Consider the following 21,590-nt stretch of genomic DNA (forward strand, 5'->3'; position numbering starts at 1 on the left):
GGGAGGGGGCGGGAGGGGCCGCCCGCCGGGCTGTGTCTCCGAGTCGGCGTCGGAGTCGGAGTCGAGCCGCCTCTGCTGCCGCGGCCGGAGCGCCGAGGCACAGGGAGCACAGCTCACCGCAGCCCGACTCGCGGCACTCAGATCCCCCTGCCTCAGCTCCTGAGAAGCGGGGACCGCAGGCGGGCACCCCCACGCCCGACGGATTCTTTGATTTTGTTTGTAGAGAGGCGGACTCGCTGTGTTGCCCAGGCTGGTCTCACGCTCCTGGGCTCAAGGGAGTCTCCCGCCTCAGCCTCCCCAGGTGTTGGGGTGACGGGCGTGAGCCACCACACCTGGCCAGAAAGAGCATTCTAGAAGAAACAGCTTGTTGCTTTGCCAACGGGGCTAGCCGGAAGGAAACAGTTTCTGAGATATTCTTCCCTTGTAGGGAACAGCGGCCACCAGCCCACTTTGCAATGTCCCACTCTGTGAACCCAGAGTTTCGAACGATTTTGTTCAACTCCAGAGCTCGGCAGAACCTAGCATCCAGCCGGGGCCTTCACGCGTGTGTGTGTGGCATTGACCGAGTCATCCCCACACTGTGCAGACCACAAGGGGCAGCAACCGCACGGTCCCCGAAGGCTTCATCAAAGACACGTACACACACCCAGCAGAGCTGACCAGCAGGCCCTGCTTGGTGACGGGCCCCTCCCCAAGAACAGAGAGAGCACATGTTTCGTCCGACCTCTTCCAGTAAATGCCCAAAGTCCTTCAGGTTCTAGAGGTTTTGGAAACGTTTTGTTCCCCACAACCAAAAACATTTTCCCATGTTTCCTTTACCACATTTACAGATGCCAAACTCAAAACTATTCTATCTGACAGATAAGCGGCGGCCAAATAGTCTTGCTCATAAGGATCCAACGACCCGGCCATGCAAGGTGGGAGCCCAGGACGGAACGAGCCACAGGGGCCCTTAGAGGGCATCTGTGCAGTGACAGAGAGAGGGTCCCTTCCAGACGCCTCCAGAATGGGCCCTGGGTGGGTTAAAGGTCACCAGGAAGCAAACGTTCCCCAGACCTAGGCACCTGGCTGAATGCCACTGGTTTCTCCCTGTCTGTGCAGCTGCCCCGCCTCCTTCACACTAAATAATCAACAAACAACACTTGGCACCGCAGAGGAGCAGCCTATAAAGTGGCCTTTAGCCACTGCTAACATGGTGATAGTAAAATAAGAACTAGTCACGTGGTTTTCAGATAAAAATTCAACATGGAATAAGGGATCAACACGGGGAGAGACTTTGCTGGGGACGTTCATTTACCAACCACGCAGGGGGCCCCCGGGCGCCATGCTGACCTCACGTTCTCCGATCCCAGACCCGAGATGAGCTTGTCTGCCGCGATCAGCCGCCTCTCCATGATTTTGGCTTCTTCCTGCAGCTTCTGCTTCTCTAGGATGGCTTCTTCATACTTGGCCCCCAAAGCCTTCAGCTCCTTCTGGATCGCTGCCAACTCATTCTGGATTCTTTCTAGTTCCCGTTTGGTTAGGAAGAAATTCCGCTCCAGCCTGGCCACCTAGGGGAAGACAGTTCGAAGAATAATGGGGACAAGGACTAAGCAGGGCAGAGGCCACATAGTCTCACACTGGCACGTCTGTCCACACTGTGTCTAATGTCTGCTCTTGGGGCCACCGTGTGCTGCACTGAGGCACATGGCTTCTTGTCTTAGTTACCTCAACTGCTGCTACAAAAGTCCTACATCCCATTAGAAGACATCCTGCACCCAAGTTAGCACTTTTTTTTGAGAGCTGTGTTGCCCAGGCTCAAGTGCAGTGGTAAGGTTGTGGCTCACTGCAGCTTCCAGCTCCTGGGCTCAAGCGGTCCTCCTGCTTCAGCCTCCCGAGAAGCTAGGACAACAGGCACACATCACCATACCCAGCGAATTGTCTGATTTTTTGTGGAGACAAGGTCTCACTATGCCCAGGCTGGTCTCGAACTCCTGGGCTCAAGCGATCCTCCTGCCTCAGCCTCCCAAAGTGTTAGAATTACAGGCATGAGCCACTGCGCCCAGCCCGATGGTTTACTTTTCAGGTGTACTGAGGTCACAGTAGGATGACACTGCAGTTTTAAGCCAAAAACTCAGAAGACTATATTGAAGACAATGCTGGTCTTCCTATTGGTTCTAAGTTTTCTGAGTAATAAAGTTCTGAGTTATAAAATAAAGTCAAAAGATGTCTCCAAGTGACCAAATCCACCTTATTTTATCTGTATTTTGTGCTCTGTGTTACTTCGACCCAGTTGTTTTCAACTAGGGCTGATTTTGCTCCCTGAGGACATGTGGCAATGTCTGGATGTCACTGACGAGGGGGAGGGGAGGATAACCCTGGCATCCAGTGGGGTGAGCCAGGGAGGCTGTAAATACCCCATGATACCTAGGACAGCCCTGGACAGAGAACTGCCCGGCCCGAGTGTCACCGTGCAGAAATGGAAAAACTCTGCCTCAGCAGAGGAGAACAACCAGGGGCGCCTTTCATCCCACACTAGCACACAAAATGAGAAAACCTTTCAGACCTGGGAACAGCATGCCTAGCTAGATGAGAGCCGTATTTGGGGGCCACCACGTCCTGGGGGAGGAACATTTCTGTGGTTTAAGTCAGCAGAGGGGCGGGCGTGTACATTCTGGCTCCAAGTGGGTCTCCGGCAGTGGGCATCGATCCTGCTGGCAGGCAATACCTTCTCCCTTTTAGGCTTGATCTCCCTGAAGACGTCACAGTAGCCCATCACGGCTTCTACGAATTTCAGCATCCCCAGCCCGGCTTTGCTCACAGCTTCCATTTCTTCAACGGTGGTGTTGAGGGTCTTCAAGAGACCTAACGTCAGAGATGCAATAATTCCCATGAGCGGCAAGCTTCATCGTGAGAAGCTCAAGTAGGGAATACATCGCCTGTGGACAAGGACGTGTAACTGGCTCCTTATTCCTCAGGGATCCCCAGAGCAGAAGCTAGACAGTGTCTTCCGGCCAAACCAGAAGGGGTTTTGTGTAAATGTTTAGGATGTGGGGAAGGGGCGCCGCTTCCTGCCACCTGGGACATCCTAAGACGCAGGTGCCTCTTCCTGACACCCAGTGGCCCTGGGGACCTGAGGTGAAATGGGGACTCCCAGCTGGGCACCATGGCAACCTGCACAGGCAACTAACTGGGACTCGTAGGACATGACGGGTCACTTGTCACTTCCTCCATGCCCTCACTCTGGGAGTAATTTCAGCTAAGTGGAAATCTATCCAATGAATAGAGGAAGTGGGTTTTCCTAGTAGCTGAGATAGTTTGTGTTTAGTTTACTTTTGTTTTTAAGGGGCTGAACTTTTGTTTTTAAGGGGCTGATGATAAGGTTCTAAATAAACCATCACTTGGTTTACTTAGTGTGCTATTTAGTTATGAACTGGTACGGCTTTTCGCAATGGCTGACATCATTCCACCTGGCTGAGCACTGGGCAGGATCAGGACTCGGGCATTCTGTTACCAAAGAAGGGCTGGCTGTAGGGGACACTGCCCCTCCCCTCACCCACTCCCCAGGGACCTGCAGAAGAGTTGATATGGCTGGGCTCGGTGGCTCACACCTGTAATCCTACCACTTTGGGAAGCCGAGACGGGAGGATTCCTTGAGCCCAGGATTTCTTTTTTTTGAGTTAGACCCTCACGCTGTTGCCCACGCTGGAGTGCAGTGGCATGCTCACGGCCGCTGCAGCCTCGATCTGCCGGGCTCAGGTGATCCTTCTGCCTCAGCCTTCCAAGTAGCTGGAACCACAGGCACATGCCATCAAGCCTGGCTAATTTTTTTATTTACTGTAGGGACAAGGTCTCGCCTAGTTGCCCAGCCTGGTCTTGATCCCTTGGACACAGGCAATCCTCTCACCTCCGCTTCCCAATGACAGGTATGAGCCACGGTGCCCAGTTGTGCCCCAGAATTCCAAGGCCAGCCTGGGCAGCATAGTGAGACCTTGCCTCTCTATAGAAAGAAAGAGAGAGAAAGAAAAGAAAAGAAAGAAGGAGGGAGGGAGGGAGAGAAAGAAAGGGAAGAAGGGAGGAAAAGAAAGCAAAGGAGACTTGATACTGACAAGAGGCACACGGGAGGAGTCAAGGTCAGACCAACTCTTGGCTCTCCCAGGCGCACAGACGCACAGAACATGAGGCTGGGTTGGGCTCCAACAGGGAGCTAGAGGTAGTGCTGAACCAGACATCTGGTGGGCATCAGCGGCCACCTCCTCTCCCCCTCTCTCTGTGTCACGTGACATGCTGCCACTGTTCCGTCCGTAGGGCCCTGGTGGTGCCATTTGACTCCAGTGGAGTGCCTGCATAGCTCTCCGGCCACAGCAACGCCAGGTCTGGGTGAGCCTGGCCCCTCCCACACACGGCCGTGGCACCTTTGATGTTTTTCACTTGGCTCTGGGTGGTCGAGTCAAAGTCAATCTCCATCAGAGAGCGCAGGAAGTTGGGGTCTGACATCATGCCCTTGGCGGTCTTCCAGTTGAGCTCCTTGTACCCCTTCATGATGAGGATGCACTCGCAGACCGTCTGCACCTGCTTCGGGGGCTTCGCGAACGACCTGGCAGGAGCGAGAGCGCACGTGGATCGGTCCCGGGGTGGCAGATGGGCCTGAGACTCCCGAGGAAAGGGCTCGACTCAAAGCCATTCCCAGTGGCGACTCCGCATAGAGACCACGGAAACCAGATCCCAGCACACGTGGCCCGGGGCGCTGTCCCTGAGGACAGGGCCGGGGTCACATCGCTCAGCCCAGGCCGGGCTCTCGGGACCCACCTGGGCAGCAGAGTCACAGGGCCGTGAGAACACAAACCCAGGCTGCCCAAGCGTCTGAACTGGTAGGTCAGGGTGCGGTCTGGGAACCTGTGTTTTAATTACACCCTGGGATGAGTCCTCAGACGCTAAGTAGTGGCTGCTGTCATTACTGTCACCGTCATCATTTGCTAGATGAAGAAACAGGGCGCTGCAGGCGTGGGTGACCTGGTTGTGCTCACACTGGCCAGGAGGCCGTGAGTCCCACATCCGGGCATGTCCCAGACTATGCTGCCCCGCAACTGCTTTCTTTGGCTTTGGTGACACCAGACTGTCACGCTCCTCCTCCATCACCCGATGTCCAGTGCCCTCAGTCCTCCAGGGGGCCAGAACCCCCAAAGGAACGGGACAGCTCAGCAGCACTGACGTAAAGGCCAGAGAGGAGCTGGACCCCTCTCATGTGGGTGGTGCCCCCTGAGGCTGCTCGGGCTCCCTGCTGCCCGCCAAGTCGGCGAAAGCAAAGTCCACGTCTTGCCGACGGAGCCGAGAAGAGAGGCAGGCGCGGAGGAGAAGGATGCAGAAGCGACAGAGAAAGACGGGGAGGAGGGAGAGGAGGGGATGGGCGGGAGACAGAGGCCCAGAGCACACAGAGCAGTGTGGGGAGGAGAGGAAGGTGCCTTGGCCTTGGAGTCTCACCCCAGTCGAGGCCAGCGTGAGCCAGCGGAGGGGACAGAGAGGGAGAGACATCGCAGAGAGACAGTTGGAGAGAAAGAGACAGAGAGCAGAGACACAGAAAGAGACAGAGAGGCAGAGGCAGAGACAAAGACAGAGACAGAGAGACAGAGACAGAGACAGAGAGAGGCAGAGAAACAGAGACAGAGTCAGAGACAGAAGAGAGACAGAATGGGAGAGAAAGACAGAGAGTCAGAGACAGAAACACAGTGACACACAAACACACACAGAGGCAGAGAGAGACAGTCAGAGAAAGACAGAAAGAGACAAAGAGACACAGAGACAAAGACAAAAGGAGAGACAGAGAGACACAGAGGCAAAGTCAGAAAGGGACAAAGAGGCAGAGACAGGCAGAGACAAAAAACAAAGACAGAGAGAGAGAGAGAGAGGTAGAGAGACAGAAACAGAGAGAGGCAGAGAGAGGGAGAGAGAGAGAGTCAGAGAGAGAGGGAGACAGAGAAAGAGAGACAGAGAGAGAGGAGGGAGGAGGGACAACCTGAGCAGCCAGCAGTCGAGACTCTCTGCAGAGGGAGAGCCCCCGCCCCTGCAGACAGCCAGGAAAGGGCACCCAGGGCCAGGACAAGCCAGGGCGGCAGCCAGGAGGGAGGACACCCAGCCTACAGCACACAGCCCAGTGATTAAAGTCATGGCCCTGAGTCACCGGAGAAAGCTGCAGTTCCGTGGCCCTGGTGCTCGCCCAGGCAGGCGGCTGTCTTGAAAAGGTTCCCTTCAGGGTCGGTGAAAGTCCGACCCAGGCCACCGCTGTCCGAACAATCCGGGTGGAGGGATCGGCGAGATGTTTCGATGCCAGACAGAAGGAGCCCGCGCCCGAGCAGCTGGGTCAGAGCCCTTGGGCACGTTAGGGACCATCCAGGGGTCTCGGTTTTCCCATCTGTAAGGTGGGGACACAGGACTGGACCCTTCCAGCTCCCAAATCCTATGTGTCTATGAAAGTGAAATTCTCTGCTGTCAGATTACAGACATGCTCTGGACCTCATTTATCCAGAACACACCACCTTCCAAATGCCGGACAGCTGAGGTGCTTGAAATACTGAGATGGGATGAGAGGGAGACAGGAAGAGAGAGAGAGAGGTGGGGGGGAGGGAGAAAAAGAGGCAGAGAGAGAAAGAGGGAGGGAGAGAGAAAGAAAGACAGAGAGAGAGAGAGAGAGAGAGAGAGAGACGGAGGGAGAAAGAGACAGAGAGAGAAGAAAGGAGAGAGACAGAGAGAAAGAAAGAGTTGGGGAGGAGGCCGGGCTCGGTGGCTCAGCCTGTAATCCCAGCAGTTTGAGAGGTCAAGGCGAGTGGATTACCTGAGCCCATGGGTTCAAGACCAGCCTGGGCAACTTGGGGAGACCTTGTCTCTACAATTAAAAACAAATTAGCTGGGCGTGGTAGCACACTCCTGTAGTTCCAGCTACTTGGAAGGCTGAGGTGGAAGGATCCGGAGCCCAGCAGGTCGACACTGGGGTGGCCGTGAGTGTACCACTGCATTCCAGCCTGGGCGACAGAGCGAGACTCCGACTCAGAAAAAAAAGTTGGGGAAGGAGGGAGAGAAAAAGAGAGAGGGAAGAGGACAGAGAGAGAGAGACAGAAAGACAGCAGAGGAGGGGAGGGAGGGAGAGAAAGAGAGGAAGAGAGACAGAGAAACAGAAGGAGAGCGAGTGAGGGAGGGAGAAAGAAAGAAAGAAAGGGGAAGAAAGAGAAAGGAGAGGGGGAGAGAGAGCGATGGGGGGAAGAGAAATGCTGCCCTGCCTTGAAGAAAATAATCATTCCAAACCCCACTCCCTGCCTCCCACTCCGCTCGCCAGACACACTGGCTGTCTCTGCTTTTCCCTGAACCAGGCTCCTGCCAGGTGCAGGGAAGGCACCCCCTCAAGCCCACACGAGCCTGAGCAGGCCAGGTCCCCAGCATCCCGGTCAGGGCAGCAAGGGCCTCTCCTTCCTGACCTCTCCTCATCATTTCACCGCGCGTGGCGAGATCCCCGTAGGAAGCAGACTGAAGACCCCGCCTTCAGCCCCAGCACCTGCAGGTGGGGTGGGATGAGGGGCAGACACCCACTGACTAGCAAATGAATGAAAGTAAGAAAATTGAAAGCAGGCCGGGCGGGAGGATTGTTTGAGCCTGGGTGTTTGAGAGCAACCTGGGCAACATAGTGAGACCCTGTCTCTGCCAACAAAATCAAAACATTAGCCAGATGTGGTGGCACACATCTGTAGACCCAGCTACTAGGGAGGCTGAGCAGAAGAATCACCTGAGCCCAGGAGGTCGAGGCCGAGGCGAGCTGTGATGGTGCCACCGCACTACAGCCTGGGCAACAGAGTGAGACTCCCCCACTCAAAAAAATAAAAGAAAAATAAAAGAAGAAGAAAAGTGAACGGGAAAGCCAGTAGCAGAGGGAGCCTTTCATACTTTCATAGTGGAGAAACGCCATTTGTAATCTTCATTACTCCTCATCCTCTTGCCTTAAGATTGAATGATTCCCACAAAGAGGTCCGAGTGTCATAGAAAGGACGTGCTTTTTAAGGAATTAAAGGATACAAAATTGTCAGGATGTATGTATTGGCTCACTGGGCCTAACACCCAAAGGAGCTAAGGAAAGCCAGCTTGTATCCATCTGGAAAAAGTAAAATTGGATCCACGCTTGCATGGAATCTCAGGAAAAAAAGGTCCCCAATAGATAAAATATTTAAGTTTAAAAAAATTAAATCATAAAAATACAGAAGGAAACCATGGGGAAATTATTTTATAATCTTTTAACAATGACATAATATCTAAAAGTCACACAATAAAATATTGCTAAGCTCTGCCACATAAAAATAAGCATGCATGGCAAAAACAAACACACAGACAAACCTCATAAACAAAGTCAAATGGCCAAAGGCAAATTGAAAAAGTAGTTGTAGCTCCCATGACAGATAAAAAGTGAACCCCCTGTTATATAAAAAGCCTCTGGACATGGATAAGAAATAAAAAGCAACAATAACAACAACCCTATAGATAAACGAACAAAGCACAAAACAGTTCACAGAAGATGAAATACACAGGTCGGCCCCACTCATCCTAAGAGAAAGGACAATTAAATGCACAAACTACCTGGGCCCGTGGGTTCGGACCCGCCTGGGCAACTTGGTGAGAGCTCATCTCTACAATAAATCAAAAAAAATTAGCCGGGCGTGGTAGCACGCGCCTGTAGTTCCGGCTACTTGGAAGGTTGAGGTGGGAGGATCGCCGGAGCCCAGCAGGTGGAGGCTGCGGTGGCCGGGAGTGGCCACTGCACTCCAGTCTGGGCGACGGAGTGAGACTCCAACTCAAAAACAAAAACAAAAACAAACAAACAAAAAAAAACCTGCACAAACACCACCCTTCAGCTACCAGATAAGCAGGAAGCCAAACAACTGGTTGCACCCCCGCTGTTGGAGAGGCTGTGAAAACTGGTGCAGCTCATTTGAATGGGGTGAGAGTCCAAATCGGTGCCACCCCCACAGAGGGGTTTAGGCAACAGCTACACACATGATAAGTGCACACACCCCAGGACGCAGCCAAGTCCACTTCCAGAAACATATCCTGCAGGTGGACTTGCCCAGGCGCACAGTGAAGTCAAGTTTCTTCTTCTTCTTTTTTTTTTTTTTTGAACTGGGGTCTCACTCTACTGCCCAGGCTGGAGTACAGTGGCACAATCATGGATAATGGCAGCCTCCAACTCCCGGGCTCAGGCAATCCTTCCACCTCAGCCTCCTGAGTAGCTGGAACTACAGGTTCGCATCACCATGCCCTGTTTTGTTTTGTTTTGTTTTGTTTAAATAGAGATGAGTTCTTGCTACGTTGCCCTGGCTGGTCTCAAACTCCTAGCCTCAAGTGATCCTCCCACTTCAACCTCCCAAAGGGTTGGAATTACAGGTGTGAGCTGCCACGCCCAGCCAGGTTAGGTTTATTCTTTGCCACACTATTTGTGGAGATGAAAGACTGGAGATGAGCTAAAGGTTCATTGACAGGGTCTGGCTAAATAAATTTGACTCAGGCATACAGTGGAATGTGACGGGGCTGCTTTAAAATATCAGGGAAGTTCATCACATGGCAACATGCAAATAGATCTCCAAAATGTCCTGCTCAGCAGAAAAGATGCAGAAACATAGCCATAGTGTGTTACCGTTTATATACAAAAAGAAGGAAAACAGAATGTACAGGTATCCCTCGTTTTCTGAACCTTCAGAATCCAGCAGGAACCAAAGAGACCCTTGCATACCTGGTCGCCTCGATCAAGCATAAAACCTCTCTGGTGGGCACATGAGAACTGAATGGCAATGGTCACCTCTGCAGTGCGCGGAGGCCACCAAGGCTGATGAGGACATGCCAGGAGGGAGTTTTTCCCGGCCTGTCTTTTTGATGTAGGAATCATAATCCCAGCCTAGGTTTACGTGGCTCTGACCATGTGCCCAGCCCTATTCTGGGAACGAGTCACACACTGGCTCCTTTGATCCTCATGAAGACCCTGATACGGCAGGGACAGTTATCATCATCCACATTTTGCAAAGGATGAAACTGAAGCACAGAGAGGTTAGGTGACTTGCCTACGGCCACACAGCAGATAAGAGGCAGAGCCATGCCTGTGTGTATAACAATGACCCCTTTCGGGTCATAGACACCTGCAGGGGACACATGTCCATCTCTCCACGTGATCCTGGGGAAGCCCACTTCCCACCCTCTCCCTTGGGTTCATGGGAGAACTCACAGCCCCTTCTTTTCAATGAAATCCTCTTCAAAATCCTTCCCAACTCTGCTCTGTCTACGCCTTCATGCTGCCAACCTGGGCGTGGCATCCAAAACCCTGGCCCTCAGCTCAGTGCATGTTTCTCCTCTGTCCCAGCCCCTCCATCTAAATGTCCAACACACAGGACTGAACACCCAAAGCTTCCATTCTCGGACCTTTGTGGGTACCACCCTTTGCAAAGCACCGAAACGATGACTTCTTGCCTCCCCAGGTGAATGATCGAAGGGAGCCAAATTCTGTGCCCAAATTTGCGTGCATTTCATGAGCAGGGAATCCAGGGCACGGCCTTCAGCAAGGAGCGCACAGAAACCAAGAAAAGTCAGCTTGGAGAGTCAGTGACCCACTCGCAGATGGGGGTCTCTCTGGCCGATCTGACTTCAGGGCCGGGGACACTGGAACCCTTCTGGAAACGAGCAAGTGACGAGGCATCATGGGTGAGAGTTGAGGTCTCTAAGCCCCAGAGGAGCTCTGTACAGGCCGGGCAACCCAGGGGCAGGGGTGGGTGGGTGGAGGCTGGGGCCAGGATGGCGTGTCCTCCTGGAATTCCACTCACCAGACTCAATTCGCCACCGCAATCCAGTGGCAGTGCCCTGCGGGGGGCAGGTCCTGGGGGAGACAGCCCGCCCACCCCACACCAGGCCACACTTCCTGACGGCACACGAGCCCTCTTGGCTGGGGACAGAGCCACTTTACCGATGGATTTGCAGAATGTCTGGGGGCCACAGGCCTGACTCATCCTCCACCCCTCAAAAGCCCATTTGGCTGGAAATGGATTCGGATGTCACCCACCCAGCCGTGGCACACAGTGCATCTTTGTGACCCGTTTTCAGCAGCGCCCATGCTGGGCACCCTGCACCGTCTGGAGCAAGCATGGGTGTTGTGTCTTCCACGAGGAGGGCTGATGTCCAGTGCTCTATCCCTCCCTCGCAGGCCCATCCCAGAGCCCAGCCTCCTTCTGTGAGTCATCTGGGTTCAAGGTCGCGGACCCTGCTCCCTGCTGGCTGAGGCCCCAGGCCCAACCGCCTTGCCTCCCCGCCTCCCTCATGGTCTGCAAGCGAGGGCAACCACAGTCCCCACCTGGAGGGGGTGCGGTCCAGTGGCGACACATGCAGCCGGCGCCCTGACGCACGCCTGGTCTCCACCATGATGGTGGCCACCCAGCTCTGCGAAGGTGGCGGCCGAGGCACCCTGGGTACCTGATCTCAGTCACATCCGACTTGTCCAGCTTCTGCAACTCTAGCTTGGCGGCCTCCAGGATGGGCATGACCTCCTCCAGGGCCGTCTCGGCCTCGGCCTTCTCCACCGCGATCACCTTGTTCTGCTCCTCAATCTCCATGGCCTTTTCTTCTGCGAGTTTCTTCTTCTCCTCCGCTGCAGGGGGAGAGAGAGGTTAGGAAAGCCACTGGGCCTGGGCGGGGGGTGGGCTCTTACGGCTCCTGGACCAAAGCGGAGGCTGGACCTGGGCGGCAGAGGTCTAAGGAACCTTGAGCAATCTGGCGTCCTTGAGGGTTCCAGCGGCAGAAATCCTCACTGTGCAGGGTCTTCCACACCAGGTGGCCCTCCAACTCGGACCCTCCCCGCCTGGCCCACCTGAGACCCACCCACTCCATCCATGACAGGCCACGTGACCCCTGATGGCGCCAGCCCTGTCTTGCTGGTGTGAGCCAAGGATGCCGGGCTGCCCTTCCTGTTTCTGGCTCCGGGGCATCTCCTGTCTCTGTCCCCCTCACACCTTTCCCCGTGTTCACTGGCCCAGGCCCAGGGCCGCCCCTGTCACTCTTGGGCTCGGCCGCCACTCTTTCCATAGGGCTGTTCGCTTCATGACCCGCCCCACAGCCTGCAGTCTCATTGAGTCTTGTCCTGTTTCTTGCCCGGCTGTCCTCACCAGGAGGGAGGCACCTGCCCAAGAGCTATAACCCCAACTGACGGCTCGGCTCAGTGTCCGCAAAAATCACAGCCACCTGGAACCGCAGAATGTGACTTTATTTGGTCTCTGTAGATGTGATTAGTTAAGATGAGGCCATACTGGGTGAGGGTGGGCCCTACATCCAATGACTGGTGTCCTTATAAGAAAGCCCTGCGTGGCCAGGCACAGTGGCTCACACCTGCAGTCCCAGCTACTTGGGAGGCTGAGGCAGGAGGATCACCTGAGCCCAGGAACTGGCGAGCAGTCTAGACAACATAGCAAGACCCATCTCAAACAACAACAAAAAATTAAAAGAAGACTTTGTGAAGACACAGAGGGAAGGAGGCAATGAGGTGATGAAGACAGAGACCGGGATGCTGCGTCTCTAAGTACCACGGCCCCCACGAGCAGCTGGAAGAGGTGAGGAAGAGCTCTCCCCAAGGACCTTTGGAGGGGGCGTGGTCCTGCCCAGGCCTGATTTCAGACTTCTGGGCTCCAGAACCGGGAGAAATGGATTTCTGCTGTTTTGACCGCCCCGACTGGGGAACTGTGTTCCAGCAGCCCTGGGAGAAGGCGTGGTACGAGCCCCACCCAGCATCCTGGTGCGAGGTGACTCCCCACCGCACTGGCCTCTCCGCAGCCCACAAGCCTACACTGGTGGAGCGTCTGCCCCGTGCAAAGCCACGGGTGGCCCTGACACCAGGCAGGCCCCCGGCCTGGGAGCCATTTTCCCACGGGGGCAGCAGGTGGACAAGTGCATCAGACAAGGGTAGGAGTGTGAAGCCTTTGGAACGGAAGCCCCCAGAGCCACGGGAGCGCTGAGGGGACAGCAAGGAGGAGGCAGGCCTGCAGCCGGGCCAGGAAGGAGGAGGGCTGCTGTGGTCACAGGGCGTTCAGTGTGGGGCAGAGCCTGCGGGGGAGGGCCAGCCAGGCCACAGTGGCTCGAGCCACGTTGAGGAACACAACAGGGAGGCTCTTTTCAGCCAGGTAGGAAAACACTAAGACACCCGCAGGAGGAAAAGTTTGTCTGGGCCCCGCCCCGCCCTCTGTGGGGCTTGTCAATGGATCCCATTCCTACGGTCACCAGGAACAGCTCCGGGAAGGGCATGTGACCCAAATCTGTGCAACTCTGGGAACCTTGGGTGACCGCGTGGAAGAAGAGCACCCTCTCTCCCCTGCGGGTGCGGAATGAACAGGACGCCAGCCTCATGCTGGAGGCTCCCAAGCTGTCAGGATGAACAAGGTCTGCAGTCTGAGATGAAGCCCCAACAGAAGACAGCAGAGCCAAGAAAGACATGGATTCCCAGCCGGGCTCAGTGGCTCGGCCTGTCATCCCGCGCCTTGGGAGGCTGAGGTGAGTGGATGGCCTGAGCCCGCGGGTTCGAGACCGCCTGGGCAGTGAGACCTCATCTCTACAATAAATCAAAAAATCAGCCGGGCGTGGTAGCGCACGCCTGTAATTCCGGCTACTCGGAAGGCGGAGGCGGAAGGATCGCCGGAGCCCAGCAGGTCGAGGCTGCGGTGTCCGGGAGCGGCCACTGCACTCCAGTCTGGGCGACAGAGTGAGACTCCAACTCAAAAAAAAAAATGGATTCCCATGGACGCATCTGAGCCCCTAGATCCAGCTGTGCCTGAAGCCAGCCCACCTCTGGAATCAACACATTTCCATTTTAGCTTTCGACCCTTTGAGCTTGGTTTCTGACATTTGCAACCAAAACAGTCCCGATCAGGACGGGTGGCCTGGAAGGAGAGATCCAGAGGAAGCTACCTCCAACATTCCAAGTGAGAGCAAGGTGATCATGGGCATGGATGATAGCAGAGGGGGAGGGAAGGCAACAGTGGGTGGAAAGGGCACAAAACATGGGGGTGGCAAACAGGCCACCCTCAGACCAGACTGCAGCCTGGGCACTGGGGTCCCGGGCTTCCTCAGAGCAGGGGCCAAGTCTCATTCACTTTCCAGCCCCACTGTCCCCACTGTGGGGCCTGACACGAAGCTGATGACCAGCCGGTACCTACTGACGGACAAGCACATGAAATACCTACTTCTCTCGGCCTTATATCAAGGGCAGACAGCTCAGCAAACCCTGCATACTCATTAAATACGCAGAGCAAACTCTGGGGAACACAGAGCACTTTAAGAGTGTTTTCAAGAAGGAGTGAAACCAAATGGGGCCACGCAGGAACGGGACGTCTGATCAAGGTTCTGGAAGCAGAAACGTGGATAGGAAGAGAGGAGAGGAGCGAGCCTTCTGTGAGCACAGCAAGGGTAAAGGAAAAAGTTACTGCAGGAGTCACATGGACATGAAGAAATGATGCCATGGCGGGGGACAGGGTGTCTTGAGAAATGAGGTAGGGGACAAAGTGTAGAGGGATTGACGGGGACCCCTCATGGCCACACCGAGTAGTCAGCATTAACATGGACAGCGGGAGGCCCAGTGTGGTGGCTCACACCTGTAATTCCAGCATTTGGGGAGGCCGAGGTGGGAGGATTGCTTGAGCCCAGGAGTTCAAGACACACCCCGGCAAACATAGCGAGACCTCATCTCGACAAAAAAAAATGCAAAAGTTAGCCAGGCGTGGTGGTGTGAGCCTGTAGTCCCAGCTGCTCAGGAGTTTGAGGTGGAGGATCGCCTGAGCCCGGGAAGTCGAGGCTGCAGTGAGCGAGGACTGTGCCACTGCACTCCAGCCCGTGAGACCCCGACTCAGACAAATAAGTTCAGGACAGCAGGGAGTTGCCACGAATCACAGGGAAAGGGTCTGTGTCAATGAAGGTGCTTTGGCTGCGCGCAACAGAAACTAACAATGGCCACATGGAGAGAAACGCAGATTTGGTGTAAGGAGATGCGAGCCGCCCTGATGTATGTCTTTCCACAAGAAGTGGGAAATGTGAGTTCAAGTTCTCACCAGGCTTCATGTGGGCCGGTTCTAGCTGCACCGTCCAGAAGTGCAGCAAACTGCCCACCAGGGCTGGAGGATGCCCCTCTCGATGGCATGCCCTGGGGCGGGAGGAGGCAGTGTGCCAGCGCCAAGACAGGGCGCTGTCACCAGAGTGATGACACATGCAAGCTGTGCGCAGGCCCGGTGCAGTAACAATGGGACTAAACCAAGATCATGCTTGACACAGCACATGTGCAGAGGAGCAGGGAGAGGCAGGCCGGTGCAGCAGGAATCTGGGAGCGAGCCGGGAGCACCTCTGCCAGGAAGCAGGTGCCCAGGGACCCAGAGGGCGGGACCCGAGGTCAGGTGCACGGCTCCTGTCCCAGGCAGGCCGTCCAGGTTCCCAGGAGCAGGACGGGCCCGGGAAGCACAGCCGCTCGGCCAGGAAGACCGAGGGGAGGGCCCAAGAGAGCCCTGAAACGGCTTCAGGGAGCACCGAGGAAGTTCCGCGGACGTGACGCCAAGGCCAAGGTCACACCGCCCCGAGGACTGAGTTCACATGCTCGCTGAGCATCAAGAGCCTGACCTTTCCACACCCCGTCTAATCCTAAGCCGCCGGCTCCAGAGGCTCAGTGCTTGGGAAAGGGGGCTGAGACGGGCTGGACACGGACTCCGAAAGAAACGGGCATCGAAGGGTCAGAGCCTCCGGGCCTCTCGGGGACGTCCCTGTCCTGCCTGGGGTGACCCGGCCCCGCCCCACGCCAGGCCCTCACTTGCCGATGGCCGTGTTGGTGGCGATCTCCTCCAGCAAGGCCTCGCAGGCGGCAGACTTCTCGGCCAGGACGACCTTCTGCTCGGCGAGCTTCTGGTTCAGCTCGTCCAGCTGGATGGCGGCCTCCTTCAGCTTGTCCAGCCCCCCTTCCAAACGCTTGCACTGAGCTGAGGAGAGAGCGCCCGGTGCTTCTGCCGTCAAGGGGGCGCGGTGGCCAACAGCCCGGGGCTCGCTGGGACTCATCAAGCTTGGGCTTCATGAGAAAGCAACCCTTTTTACGCGATGGCTCGCACCTTCTGGCACCCCCATTGCCGGGCGGCAGGGGCATCGGCCAACATGAACATATGTCTGAAAATAGCACTGCGCCTGGCCAACCGCCAGAGCCGGAGCGTTTCTTTAAAAGCATTTTCCAGCGGAGACGCGGCTGTGTCGAACAACATCTCTAATGTGGGTCAGGCACAGTGGCTCACGCCTGTTATCCCAGCACTTTGGGAGGCCAAGGAGGGAGGATCTCTTGAGGCCAGGAGTTCGAGCCCAGCCTGGGCAACATAACGAGACTCTGTCTCCACAAAAAAAAAATCTTAAAAATTAGCTGGTGTGGTGGTGCAAACCTGTAGTCCCAGCTGCTTGGGAGGCTGAGGTAGGAGGATCACCTGAACCCAGGAGCTTGTGGCTGCAGTGAAGTTGAGTTATTATCATACCACTGCAATCCTCCCTGGATGACAGAGAGAGACTCTGTGTCTAAGTAAATTTAGAAAGATACCTCTAATGTGATGAAAATGTAAAGCCACCAAGTATACGACCCAACACTAAAAATAAAAATAAGGCCCTGCCAGGGTCCTTCCCACATGGAAGAATTACTCCAGAATGTAAAAATCCAAAACGTGCCATTTGCTTGGCCTCAGACTTGAGGATGCCTGATCTTGCAAGAAACATCAGTTTAAGGAAGAGAATGGAACGTTTCTCTGTCTGGGACACACACACACACACACACACACACACACACACACACACACACAATTTTCTCTCTGGGACACACACAAAAGACAAGACAAAATCCACATCGAATCCTTACGTGGAAATAATAGTGATTTCTGTGAAGCCTTGTCCCCAAGCCTCACCTATGTTATACTGAGTTTTCTCCTCCAGCAGTTTTGAGTAGGTGTTTATGTAATCAAGGTAGTTCTTGGGAGTTACGTAGTTGCTGCGCCTGAGTTTCTGGAGAAATCGCTTGCTGTAGTGACCCACGGACTGGTGAACCAGAACAACGTGGTCCACCAGGTCTCCGAAGTTCTCTGATGGGATCATCTGATTATCCCCTGAGGAGGAAGGAATGAAAACAGCCCCTCTTGAAGAAAGGAAAACAATGGTTCCCCAAAAGGTTAAACACAGAGTTGCTGTATGATCCAGCAATCCCACTCCCAGGTAGGAACCCAAGGAGCAGAAAGACAAAGACCCCAACAGATTCGGGCACATGGTGTTCACAGCGGCTCTCTTCACAATAGCTGGAAGTGGAAATGACCAACTGGCCACCCACTGAGGAGTGGAGGAACACAGCGTGGTCTGTCCACACCATGGAATAGTATTCACCCATGCAAAGGAAGAAAGCACTGACGCACGCTCCAGTGGGACAGGCCTTGAACTCATCCTGCCCAGCAGAAGAAGCTGAACACAAAAGGCCACATACGAGAGGGGACCCCCCCAAAAAAACAAAATTATTTTTTGGGGGATGGGCCCCTGGTAGTCCAAGCTTCCCCTGCTAGGTAAGTGTTCCAGGAACCCATTGGTATCCGTGAACTAGCTAGCATTGTTGTGAGAGGCTACATTTGGCTTCTGTGATTTTTTTTTTTTTTTAAGATTCTTTCGACGTGTTGTTTGCCCATTTCATGATGGGTGATTTACCAGCACACCTGCCCACATCGTGCTGAGTGCTCTGCAGTCTTTGGCCAAAAGTGGCGTGACTCCTGAGCCTCACCTTCCCTATTCACCAGATCACAACTTTTTGTTTGTTTGTTTTCCTGGATGAAAAACGTCCTCAAAGAGAGACGTTTTTGCTGACGTGAAGGAGGCAAAACAAAATACAGCAGAAGCACTAAATGGCATAAAAATAGATGAGTTCTAAAACTGTTCTGAGCAGTGGAAAAAGCATCTTGATAGGTGCATTGCATCCAACAGAGAGTACGTTGAAAGTGATTGAAGTTTAAACATGTAAGAGTCAATACACAATTTTTTAATAAATAAATTCTGAGTTTTTTGGGATCCCCCTCATATTATCTGATCCGCTTACATGAAATATCTAGAATAGGCCAATTCATAAAGGCAGAAAGCAGATTTGAGTTGCCGGGACTGGAGAGAGGGGAGATAGGGAGTTGCTACTTAATGAGTCCAGAGCTTCGGTTTGGGATAATGGTGATGGTTGCACAACATTATGAATGTAATTAACGCCACATGTACACTTAAAAATGTTTAAAATGGAAACATTTTTGGTTTTTGGGGTTTTTTTGAGTTGGAGTCTCACTCGGTTGCCCAGACTGGAGTGCAGTGGCCGCTCCCGGGCCACTGCAATCTCGACCTGCTGGGCTCCGGTAATCCGTCCGCCTCAGCCTTCCAAGTAGCTGGAACTACAGGCGCGTGCTACCACGCCCAGCTAATTTTTTGATTTATTGTAGAGATGAGGTCTCCCTGCCCAGGCGGGTCTCGAACCCGCGGCCTCGGGCCATCCACTCACCTCAGCCTCCCAAAGGCGCGGGATTACAGGCTGAGCCACCGAGCCTGGCTAACATTTTTGTTATACCTATCTTACTACAATAAAAAATGACTTAAAAATTTTTAATAACAAAAGAAAGGAGGCTGGGTGCGGTGGCTCAGGCCTCTAATCCCAACACTTTGGGAAGCTGAGGAGGAAGGATCCCTTGAGCCCTAGGAGTCGAGACCAGCCTGGGCAACACAGCAAGACCTCGTCTCTACAGAAATCAAAAACTTAGCTGAGCATGGTGGCACATGCCTGTGATCCTAGCTCCTCAGGAGGCTGAGACAGAAGGATCACCTGAGCCCAGGATGTCGAGGTTGTAATGAGCTGTGATTGTGGCCACTGCACGCCAGCCAGCCTGGGAGACAGAGTGAGACCTCGACAAACATAAAATAAAATAAGGAGAAAGGAAAAGAGCGGTTTTCACTTGCCGGTGGCTTTCTGGGCCCCAGCAGTGATCTGTGCCCTGGCAATTTCCCTGATAACACAGAACGTCAGCTCTCCTTCCTTCCTGTTGGGAAACTGACATCTCTGGTGGCTAAAGATGCTGTGGAGGAAGGGGTTGGCGATTCCAGGAGAGAGTCCCAAATCTAATCCCTGCCCTGTTATGTCAGTCAAGCAATGTCCCCCTGGGGGTTGGGTGGGCTTATTCAGGCATTCACTGTGAGGCAAAAGAGGGCCTCCCTATAAACCTGTTGGAGGAATCAATGATTGCTTCCAGTGCCAAGATCATGTTGCTCAGATTATCTGACACGGTAAATACATTCACCCCAAGGCCAGGTGTGGTGGCTCACACCTATAATCCCAGCACTTTAGGAGGCCGAGGCGAGAAGATTACTTGAGTCCAGGAGTTTGAGACCAGCCTGGGCAACATAGAGAGATCTCGTCTCTACAAAAACAAATTTTAAAAGTTAGCCAGGTATGGTGGCGCTTGCCTGTAGTCCCAAGCTACTCAGGAGGCTGAGGTGGAAAGATCGCCTGAGTCCAGTGAGTAGAGGCTGCAGTGAGCCATGAGTGTGCCACTGCACGCCAGTCTGAGCAACAGAATGAGACACTGGCTCAAAAAAAAAATTTACTCATAAACGAACCCTGAACATTTGTCATAATACTATAAGAGAGGGATTGGTAGTAGCTGGAAACCGCGAGGCGGGGGAGCAGGGGGCACATAACATCAAAAAGAGTACCTGATCTCAAGCCAGGCAAAGTGGGGGCCAAAGGGAGGCCCAAATGTTACCTGTACAATGACCACTAGTGCACCTAATCCTGAATTGCACCCCACATCTTTAAATTTAAAAAAAATAATAAAAATACATTCACCTCAAAGCAGAGAATGTCTCATATTGAAATGAAGGCAGGAAAGACAGATCAAAAGTATGGACTTATCCAGATTCTGCAGCCCTGATTTTGAATTATACCAGAGCTCAGCAAACCACAGCCCCAGGGCCAACTGCACAGTGTGCAGGAAAAACTTTGCCTTACAAACATGTATGCTCTGGGGCACATCATCCCATTCCAGGGAATATATTCTAAGGAAAAAGTCCCAAGCGAATTTCAGGCACTGAACCGCTGGATACTGAAGGCAAATGCACGTGCTAACACGGGGACACGAGTACACGACACAGTAGGGTGCACCTACATGGAGGACAAATCTGGCCCACCACCTGTTCTCGTAAATAAAGTTTTATTGAAACACAGCCATGGCCATTTATGCACATGTTGTCTGTGGCTGCTTTCATGAATGGCAGAACTGAGGCATTGCGACAGGGCTGTCAATAGTCACCATCTGAATCTTGACTGAAAAAGCTTGCTGCCCCCGAGTTGCATCATCAGAGAGGAGTCATTCTCTTAGCCTCTTCTCGAAAAACTGCATTATGATTAAAGCTATGACTGCGGCTTGTCTAGAGAGAGCATCCATTTAGATACCAAATATAGATTTATAAGGTTGAAGCCATCACAAGGTCACCCAGTGTCGTTTGCCAAAAATCCCCAAGTTAGGCCCAGAGAAAACTATTCTTTTCCCTGAAGATAAATGGACTTTCTTTCCCATTCAAAGACTAAAATTAATATCCAAGGCCTTAAGTGTTTGGGACTTGAGAGAGAAATTCAGTGCGGGTTGAGAGTGTTCACTGAAAGGGCTTTGGGACATCTTTGGGTGAGCAGCCAAAGTACTTTCTCTACCAAGAACCAAATAGTCCTAGTACAGTCTCCGTTGCAGTTACTCAGCTTTGCTGTTGGAGCATAGAAGCAGCCATTGATAACATGCTAATGAACACGCGAGTCTGTGTACCAATAAAGTTTTATTTACCCAAACAAGCAGTGGGCTGATTGGCAACAGGCCATGGTTTACAACTCCTGCCTTAGATGACGCCTTATCGATTTTTATCCCAAACTCTCCTTGTAAGGCTCCCGAAATCCCACCGGGCTAAAACACAGTATAAACCAAAAACATACTAACAAAATTAAAAGCCCTTTGTTACCCTAAGGGTTTACAGAGAAAGGAATCTACTGGACCAAAATTCAAAGTCAGAAACGTGATGACAAATTGCTTTGTTACAGCAACAAAGCGGTCTCCAGAATAGCTGTGACTTACCTAAAAATGACTTAGCCACGGCCTGGAGGGCTTGGGGAGGCCAGGACATGAACCAGTCAATGCCAGTGTTGTTTACCAGACCTTGAAAAGAAAAAGGTGAAAAAGACGCTCGCTCTGTCGCCCCAAGATGCTCCAGAACATTGATACCATCTTCAGTGGCCAGCAAACCAGTGCCTGAGCTGGACGTGGCCAAGAATAACTCACCAAAAGCAGAGAATCTCGACCTTGGCACTAGTGACATCTGGAACTAGGGAATCCTGGGTGACAGAGGCTGGCCATGCACCATGGGACGCTTAGCAGCATTCCCGGCTTCTACCAGATGACAGTGGTATACCATACCCCCTTCCCTGGACCGTGGCAACCAAAAGTCAGTTCCCCTCCACGGCACTAAGAATCTCCGCTCTAGCCGGGCTCGGTGGCTCAGCCTGT

The 21,590-nt window shown here is 53.5% G+C and overlaps 1 protein-coding gene across 1 annotated transcript in view; it reads right to left on the reverse strand.

Moving 5' to 3' along the window:
- Positions 1–21,590, reverse strand: part of DNAH10 (dynein axonemal heavy chain 10) — a 173,439-nt gene that overhangs the window by 19,532 nt on the left and 132,317 nt on the right. The window contains exons 54-60 of the mRNA XM_021711970.1: positions 21,162–21,242; positions 16,944–17,141; positions 15,828–15,989; positions 11,464–11,638; positions 4,395–4,576; positions 2,708–2,844; positions 1,338–1,550 (exon numbers count right to left, since the gene is read on the reverse strand). Of these exons, the coding sequence (XP_021567645.1) occupies positions 1,338–1,550; positions 2,708–2,844; positions 4,395–4,576; positions 11,464–11,638; positions 15,828–15,989; positions 16,944–17,141; positions 21,162–21,242 (1,148 nt within the window). The remainder of the gene's footprint in view (positions 1–1,337; positions 1,551–2,707; positions 2,845–4,394; positions 4,577–11,463; positions 11,639–15,827; positions 15,990–16,943; positions 17,142–21,161; positions 21,243–21,590) is intronic.

Source organism: Carlito syrichta, unplaced genomic scaffold, assembly GCF_000164805.1.
Source record: "Carlito syrichta isolate Samal-C Ts95f unplaced genomic scaffold, Tarsius_syrichta-2.0.1 Scaffold302955, whole genome shotgun sequence".
Classification (NCBI taxonomy): domain Eukaryota; kingdom Metazoa; phylum Chordata; class Mammalia; order Primates; family Tarsiidae; genus Carlito; species Carlito syrichta.